The sequence below is a fragment of the Gouania willdenowi genome, chromosome 9 (assembly GCF_900634775.1).
Source record: "Gouania willdenowi chromosome 9, fGouWil2.1, whole genome shotgun sequence".
NCBI classification, from domain to species: Eukaryota; Metazoa; Chordata; class Actinopteri; order Blenniiformes; family Gobiesocidae; genus Gouania; species Gouania willdenowi.
This window is the reverse complement of record NC_041052.1, coordinates 25,242,647-25,251,798: the sequence shown is the minus strand read 5'-3', so window position 1 is coordinate 25,251,798 and position 9,152 is coordinate 25,242,647. Positions and strand designations below refer to the sequence as shown.

The 9,152-nt window shown below is 39.4% G+C and overlaps 1 protein-coding gene across 1 annotated transcript; it reads left to right on the top strand.

Moving 5' to 3' along the window:
• Positions 1 to 260: 260 nt before the first annotated feature.
• asb6 (ankyrin repeat and SOCS box containing 6) lies at positions 261 to 7,337 on the top strand. Its single transcript, XM_028457502.1, is given in 12 exon segments — positions 261 to 295; positions 691 to 813; positions 2,251 to 2,426; positions 4,206 to 4,312; positions 4,418 to 4,465; positions 4,467 to 4,499; positions 4,501 to 4,528; positions 4,615 to 4,701; positions 5,414 to 5,530; positions 5,533 to 5,874; positions 5,877 to 5,920; positions 5,922 to 7,337. Coding segments are annotated over 11 exon segments (1,302 nt in total). The 5' UTR covers positions 261 to 295; positions 691 to 703; the 3' UTR covers positions 6,132 to 7,337.
• Positions 7,338 to 9,152: the final 1,815 nt, after the last annotated feature.

The following is a 9,152-nucleotide window of genomic DNA, read 5'->3' as shown; positions in this document are numbered from 1 at the left end:
TCATGAGAAATAAGAAAGTGTGTTTGAATATTAAAACCCTATGTAATAAATAAATAAATAAATAAATAAATAAATAAATAAATAAATAAATAAATAAATAAATAAATAAATAAATAAATAAATAATGTAAATTAAAATTAATAATAGACTAGTTTTTTGGTTGTTGTTTATGTCAACCATTTATCCATTGTCTTTGATTTGACCAGTTTTACCCATTATTTTAAGAGGAACCTTGTTACGCGCAGCATTGCTGATGGGAAGAAAAAACAGCGGCGGACCAGGCAGACACAGTCCTGTGAGTATTGTCAAACTTCTCTATTATACGTTTTATCTGAATTATGGACGAAATAAGTTATTTGCCAAATATATGTCTAGGAAATGTTTTGATGTAATTTAAGGAGTTATCTGAGGTAAATGTTTATTGAGAGATAAACGATGTAACATTAGTTAAAACACATGTTTAACGTGCGGCCTCATACCGACGCTAGAAGTACATACGTGAAGTGTAAATATAATAAAACATTATGAAATATAAAATTCATCTCTTCCCGAATAAAACGCGTTAATCGTGTGTGCTCCTTGGTTTTCTGAGTTGTTTTTTTATTTTCGTAACTCGTGTGCGCTTAAACAGAGAAATGTTCTCCTAAACACTTGACAACAAAGTGAAACTAATCTAATGTTGACCTCCAGGTGTGTAGCAGCGATGCCTTCCTTCACGGGTTTTCGGAGGGTGATCCATGAATATCAGCCGCTGGTGGATGCTGTCCTGTGTGTGCTGGGAGTGGATGAAGGAGATGGGGGCCATGAGGGCAGGTACTAGCTCACTTTATGGAGCACATTCAAATCAACAGGAAAGGGTTCCTTTCGCCAAAAACTACTAAAATAGCTTCATTACATAATACATATTGTAGTCATAACCTTAACTTTAGCCATAAACCTAACCATTTTACACTGTAGCTGTGACATAAACGTAATATCTAAAAGATTTTCTGGACCTTTTCTACATTATAATAATGATAATAATACATTTAATTTGTATAGCGCTTTCACAGTCCTCAAGATGCTTTACAGGGATAAACAATAAGTAAAATTACAGAGGCATAGAAATAAGTAAAAAATGCATACAATAAACAATAAATAGACAGATAAATAGATAGATAAAATGGCTATACAATAAGTGGGGTTTTGAGGTGTTTTTTTGAAGGTGAGAAGGTTCCATGCAGTCTCTAAGATTTTGAGGGAGTGAGTTCCAGAGGGTGGGGGTGGCATTAGAAAAAGCTCTGTCTCCCAGGGTCAGCGCCTGGTCCTGGAGGGAGGGGACAGGAGGTTGGAGATGGAGGAGCGAGATGAGGTATGGCGTATGGCGATGAAGCAGTGTAATGTTCCTGCTTATTCACTGTGTCAGGATGGCCGAGTGGTCTAAGGTGCCAAGAATTCTTCCTTCTGCTGCCGTAGGTTCGAATCCTGCTTTTGACATATATATTTTTCATTTTAACACAGCAAATTCCACCTTTAAAATACATATACGAAAAAGATAAACATTTGGGTTAAGGATAGTTATAGGGCTAGGGCTAAAATAAAAGGGTTAGCGGGGTAGCTAAAAATAAATACGAGCTAACATAAAACTGACGGAACTTTAAGTCACATGGTGCACCTATCATGTGACCTAAATCGGCCAATGAGGGGCGCTGCGTATCAATAGACTGGCAGTCATATTTCATACATTTCTGTATCAATAGCCGCGACCAAGAATTATTCTCACCCCCAAAATGACCTAAAAACATTCAGACCATGTTTATCTCATCGCGTGAAACTTTTCTATTAATATATTGTTTCATTTCAGTGGCTGTGACGAAAGGAACTCCTACCAAGCAACATAATTATGTCATTATTACATGCAACGTGATCAGACATGCAACGATCGATTCCTCTCGTGCGTGTGTGCACCGTGAATTTTTTCCACTTCTGTATTTCAGTCCAATTATTATGAAATAATAATCTCAAAGTTAGTTTTACTTACACGAATACAAGTTTATCAACATGTGCATGTTATATGGATATTTCATGGAGCAAATGGTTTTTGTTCATATTGATACGTGTCTGTAAAAGTGAATGTTTGTGAACTAAGAATTCTGTGACTCAGTGATCAAATCTATATTTAAATCAAACTCATCTCCATCTAGTGTCATTTAACCAGCAGCCTTTACTAAATCTGGGCTATTATTGGATATTTGTCCCTGATCGTGGCAGAGAAGCAGAGGATGAATCAGCCCAGTGCAGGTCTTTAGTGGAGCTGCTGGATCGAGAGTCTCACTCCGAGGTGTTTCAGGAGGGCATCAGCTGCGCTCTGTTTAAGGTGGCAGAGCGAGGCCTGGTGCACGCTGTGGAAATCCTGCTGAGCTATGGAGCTAACCTGAACTTTGAAGGTATTTACATATCAGTGAAGTATGCTGTTCCTCTGTAGCCTTTTTGGTTTGACTGTAACTGTATGTAATGCATTTATTAGTGAATATTAGGGCTGGGACGATACCCCTATGTCCCGATTTGATTTAAATTGCAATTTAAATCGTACAGTTGCAGGATTCATCACTGTTGTTGGTTTGTTTGCCAAAGGAAAATCCCAGCTGCTGCAACGTGTTTGCCCTCACGTGTCGATACATTACCGCCACCCAGTGGTCGCTCACGAAAATGTGAAAAATCCAATAAAAAAAAATAATCGATACTGGGAAGCAGAGTCAATTATAAAAATTGGCACCCAAAAAATCGCGTTAAAATTGTGAAATTGTTTTTTTTTCCCCCACCTTTGGTGCATATTCAACACTTTAATTACTACTGTCACTATGTTACCTTACTGATAAAAAGGTTGAAAGCACAATCAAAATCTAAACATTTAAACATAAATCATGTTTGTTGTAAAATAAGATTATTATGGAGAAACAATTGATTTACTGTATGTACTCTATCACTGATATGTTAAATTATTTTACTCATTTACTCGCTTTTTCCTCACTTAAACTTGTGGAACACTTTGGTGTTACAGGCCTACTGATGAATAAATATTAGCAAAATACATACAGCGGTGAGAGAAAAAGTATGATAAAAACGATCAAGGCTAGTTTAGAATATAGACTTTAGCTCTTTATTATTAAAAACATTCCTATAAAAGTAAAAGTAGGACCAACGAAAATTTGATTAGATAATTCAAACTCAACTCAACTTTATTTATATAATGCAAATTACAACAAAGTCATCTCAGTGCGCTTAACAAAATATAAAGTCCATATTACTAATAATCATCTATTTCTTGTTTCCAAATAAACCAGAAATTTTTGTTTAAATTCTTTTTTTTTTTTTTTTTTTGTTCAAATATTATTGTGCTTTTAAACCTGGTTGGGGACACCTTTGGAATTTTGAAGCAGGCTCAGAGAAAACCTTCCTCGTACATTGTAATGTCACCCAAAAAGCCTAAACCTCAATTATCTTAAAGGTCCCATTTCATGCTATTTTTCACCCTTCTCCATTTGTTCTAAGAACTCTAAAAACATAGTATTTGAGGTTTATTTTCCCATACTCACCTGTTTTTCAGAGTTTTAGCCTCAAAGTCACTTTATGAGCAACTCTACACAAACAGGCTGATTTGTGGCCTGCTTATGCATATTCATGAATGGGCGTGTCTATTGACAGGACACTGACTTCTTCCTCCTAGCTGAGCTCATGCTGCTTTATAAACATGAGACTGGGGGCGGGGTGTTCACCGGTACATACAGAGACTGTAGCAAATACATATATAGCACTGCACGAAGGATGCTGACATGCTCACCTTACTTCCTGGAGGCGCGGCTTCTCCACCTCGGTGCTGCATCAAATTCGTCATCAAAGTGTGAACGCGTCATCAAATTGGAGCGAGGTGTTTGGGCTCACCCTGCAGTAAGAAAGGAGCAAATCACCCTCTAACGATTGAGGGAGTCAATGAAAAAACACTTTGGGCATGTGTATGAAGACCAAATAGTACTTCATGATGTTTAAAGCACAGAAAAAGTCGATTTAGTGTAACATGAGCCCTTTAACTTCTACTTCTGCAACGCTGATACTAATTTGGACATAAAAATTCCAGCAAACCATAACAAAACCAAATTTCTCTTTTTGTCCACCACTACATTGGACATCTTGTCGTGCTCAGGCTCTGTTTGTTTTCTGTCTTTAAGATCCTGTGTGCTACTGCAATCCCCTCCACATAGCAGTGTTGAGGAACAGGCAGGACATTGTTCGGCTGCTGGTTAAACACGGAGCAAACATTGAAAAGAGAGAAAGGGTCAGTAGATGGACTGTATTGATTTCTTGTTACATCAAGTGTTTTACTTGCATGTTTTTCCTGTCCATGGTCATTAATCCTGTATTGTGTTGTCATTCCTTGCAGGTCCATGAGAGCAGTCCTTTGGACCATGCCAGTGAGGACTCCGAGAGGGTTGCCCTGCCTGCTGACCTTACTGGAGCTGGGTTGCTAATGTGAATGCCTATGATAAATATGGTAACGTTACAATGACCTGCTCGAGACACTCACTGATACACACACATGTATTTACAACAATGATTTCCTCTGTCCTGTTTACCTAGGAAAAACTGCACTGCTGCATGCTTTGGCCAACAGTGATGGAGTCACTGTGCAGAACACAGACATCATCCAGGCTCTCCTCGAGAGAGGTACAAACCAAACACTGGTCAGCTTAGGTTTGCGTTGTAGCTTTGTTGTGTGATTTGGTATTTGTTTCAGAAATGTTGCAGGGTATGCGTCAACAGCACAGGCATTTGCTAAAGACTATAATGTTTCTCTGCTGTTCCGATCAGTGACCTTAATTACAAGACGGTGATTGCTTCTTTTATCTCATTTCAGTTAAAAAGCATTTGTAGAAACTGGGTTGGCTTAGCATGCTTATCTTGATCAGCATGACTCTTTAACATGTGCTACTTTTTGCAGTGGTTGTTTTTAAGCAGTGGCTATTTGTACGGTTGCCGTATCAATATACCGACATTCTATCCATAGTCACGTGACTAAGACTAAACCTAACCCTAAGACATACGTGTACTTCGGTAAATGTACCAATAGCACAGGAGGTTGTCCGTACAGCAACCATACGAATAGACACTTACTTGTTTTTTCCCTCATTATTATTTTACTTTGAAATCCCTTTTTTTGCGTCATGCCCCGCCCTTTCAGACAAACTTGCTGCTACCTCTAAAACAATATTAATTTAATTGAAAATATGTAGTTTTCATCATACTAAATACACAACATCATTTTCAACATCTTGCACTTTTATTGCTATATAGATTTTGCCAGGTGAAATTTAATCGATAAAAACTATGAAGTACATTGTAATGAACAAATAAAACAGTGTTGTCTACTCCTCTGAAGGAGCGGACGTCAATGCTGCCACTGTAGACGGTGACATGGTGGAGTTACCGTTGGTGTTGTTAGTGGAGGATGCGCTACAGGCCAGTGAGGAGGACGCTGTTGAGATCGGTAACTTTTGTTTAAAACCACCAAGCTGCTGCTGACCCACGGCATGGTGCCCAACGGCTGCCTGATTGACGGCGTTTCCTCCATGACTCTGGTCAGCCTGAGGCACTTTGACCTCCTCTTTCCTCTGGCTGTTCTCTTAATCCAGAGCGGAGCCTCTATGGTTTGCTCCCATCATGGGGAAGTCTGCTGGTCAGCTTACGGCCTCCTGATGAAGCGTCTCCAAACAGCCCTGCAGCAGTGCTCGGATCAGACCGGTGCCTCTGCTCTCCTGGAGCAGGCTGAGGAGCTGCTCCACCTGATGAGAATAAGCAATCCCACCCAGCATCTCGCTGTCAGTTTGCAGCTCTCACTGCCCGCTCTGGTGCTCACCCCTATGCTGAGGCTCTGCTGGACCTACACACCCCGTGTGCTGGAGCACGATGCCAGTCCAGCTCCTCTGCTTCACCTTTGCAGAGCATCAATCAGGAGCCACCTACAGCCCGGGCCACTGGAAGACAAAGTCAAAGCTCTGCCTTTACCGGACAAACTCAGAGACTTTTTACTGCCTGAGCACACATATACTCTAAAGGCAGGATGGGACACATTCAAGCCCAAGCCGAGTCAAAGCTGAACATAAAACATAAGATAAGAACTGTGTGATTATTGTGCTCCTTAAATGATGTCACCTGTCCCAACCTCCAAAGCCTTTGTTGAATTCTTGTTGTGTTGTTGAAGCCAAGCTCAGGCATGTGTGTATGTTTGTTTCACCTTTTAAACCTTTTTCTGGATTTACCACTTTACAATATATATATTGTAATATTGATTAGCATGTATATTATATATTCCAGTCTAGGAACCTTTGATCATCATGACTCTAACAAGTGCTACTTCACAGTGGTTGTTTTTTTACACTAAAGGTTGCACCACTCAGTAGGAAAAACTTTTACAATTGGCCTACACATTTCTTTATATTCTACTTTAAATTAACTTTTTGCATCATGCCCCGCCTTCTCCTGCAAACGCATGTAACATATGCATTTGTATACATATTTATGTATGTATGTATGCATAAATGAGCAATGTACACAGTTTTGAACACTAGCAATACAAAATGTAACATCCATCCTTTAAAAAAAGGACCTCTGAATGTCTGATGTGCACTTGCTTCAATACCAGCCTAATTTTATCTTAAAATATAGCTTGTATTTATTGTAAAAAAATAAAATAATTGTCATTTTAATGAAATGACTTTGATTAACCACATGCTCAGTGCTAGTTCTGCTATCACAAAGGAAGTTTTTAGAGCCCATTTTCAATAACTTTGGCAATAAGGTTGATAATTCCCTTCTCTAACAAAAAGTTTGTATGCACTGCATACAAGTAGCTTGCAGTTCTCAGGGATGACCACTAGATGACAGTGTGGTTCCTAAACACAAGCAGAGTTTGGGGTCAAACATTTACATATTCACAATGCAGCCTATTAACGTTGTTCCAGTAGTGTTGGACCCATTATATTTAATCAATCTTTATTATGATGGTGAATTTTGTGCATCTCTGTGCTGAAGATTGAATACTAATCCTGTTTGTTTCACCAACAGTGTTCCTGTTGATTTGAATATACAAAACCTGTATATGTATCCCCCTCTGTCAACATGTTAGAATTTCAGTCTGTTGAGTTATCTGAAATGCTTTACTGAATTTGACTTGAACACCTTTGGGTTATCTGTAGTGTAAGTTATTGCAGCCGTCTGAGTGCCTCGTGGTTGTTTTTGCAGAGCTAATAACATGAATCGAGTGAATGAGAAAACTAAAAAGATAAAACAGAATGAAAAGTGCAGCCTAGAGAGTGTGCCTCTTGATGTTTTGACAGGGTTGCATTGGGACTCCAGTGTGGGCTGCAGTAGATGTATGTTGTAGAAAGTTTCACCAAGCGTTCCTAATGCTTGTGTTAAAATCAAATGCATCTGAGGATCTCGTCTCCTCCCCTCTCTCCATCTGCAACAGAAAGAACAGCTTCTAAAAGAACATAGTTTGATGGCACATAAGCACTATAGGGTACATATGTGTTTGGGTCTATGTATGTGTGTGTGTGTGTGACGAGTGAACTAAATAGGACATTGTGTTACACAACTAACCCCTTCCTGACATTGCTGAAGCTGGAGTGGCTCCAAGGCTTGCAGGCGCTCCATCTCCTCTTGGTTATCTAGGTCACAGCCTCTGAGGAGAAGAGCCTCAGCAGCAGCAGCAGCCCTGCATGACACACGCTCACTCTCCTCTCCTGTCTGTCTCAATCTCCCTCCATACTCCTGACTAAACCTCAACACTGGCCTTGGTCTAGTGAGACAGTTAGGGAGGGGAAGAGTGCAGAAGAACATTAAAGAAACAGAGACATCATATGTGGAGACTCGTGGAGGACACATGGAAATAGTAATGTAGGATTACATCCAGTCTATGCACTAGCAGCAAGAACATAATCCACCCAACCAAACAAGCACTACTCTGACAAAAAGCCGACTTCTTCCACAAGACCAATCCCTGCTTGGAGAAGGTGATAGAATGGAATGGAGATAGTCGGGGGGAGGGCGAAGGCAGTACTCTCCATCCAGCATTTATTGGAAAACAGTACGAGTGAAGCTCTGTACTGAAATTAGTTATTGATCTATTCTCTCCCTGAAGCCCATGGGTCTTTCCCAGCACACCTGCTCATTCTCTCATAGCCTTTTCTTTCAATACAGCACATTATATCGTTCCACCTTTGCTTTTAAGCCTCTGCAGGCTCCTGCTTGTATTGTTGTTCTTTTTTTTACTTTGAATACTTTGTTTGTAGAGATAGGTTTTTTGAAGGAGAACTCAGTTCCCAAATGTATTTCTGAGAGTAACGTTTAGTTAGAAAGCATAAATTTAATGTTCTTTATTGTTTAGAACAGGTTTACGACTGGTTCTTTGGGTAGGCTAGTCCAATGAATGACTTTTGGTGATTTTAAATCAATAAATAGTCTATTTTTTTTTTTTTTCTTTCATGCTTTCTCCAATAACTTTGTCTTGATATACATTTATCTAGATATATTTAGAAAACCTTGTATTTTCGCAGCACATTTAAAAGCTCCTAAGCTCGACTCCCAGGGGATGACCAAGAACCTTCTCTTGGCATCCTGTCCAGAGTTTATCCTGCTTTGTGCCTTATAGGAGACCCCTGCAACAATTTTCAGGATGAAGATGTAATCATGAATATTTAACTCCACTAAGAAGGTTTTTAAGTTGTTTGCTTGTCTTTTAGCAGAATTATGTCAAAAGTGCTAAATGGATTCTGACAAAATTGAAACCAAAGATAGACCTTACAATATGGAAGATTCAATACAATTTTGGAGGGGATCTGGATCCATATACTGATTCTGAATCAGTTCAATAACTGGAAAAATCCTGCTGAAAATCACGCTCATCTTTGGGGACGTTTTAAAAATGTGTATCTTGGTTCGTAATTGACCGATCTTTATAGTATTTAATGTTGGGTTGTTTCCTAATTTTTCACAAAGTTTTCAGCATTACACATACCCCCATTTGAGAAGCACCTGGTCTAGAGCGATTGTTCTGTCAGTCCTCTGAGGCATTTCCAACCAAAGGCCAGAGCGATTAGGAGCGCCTTGAACACAAC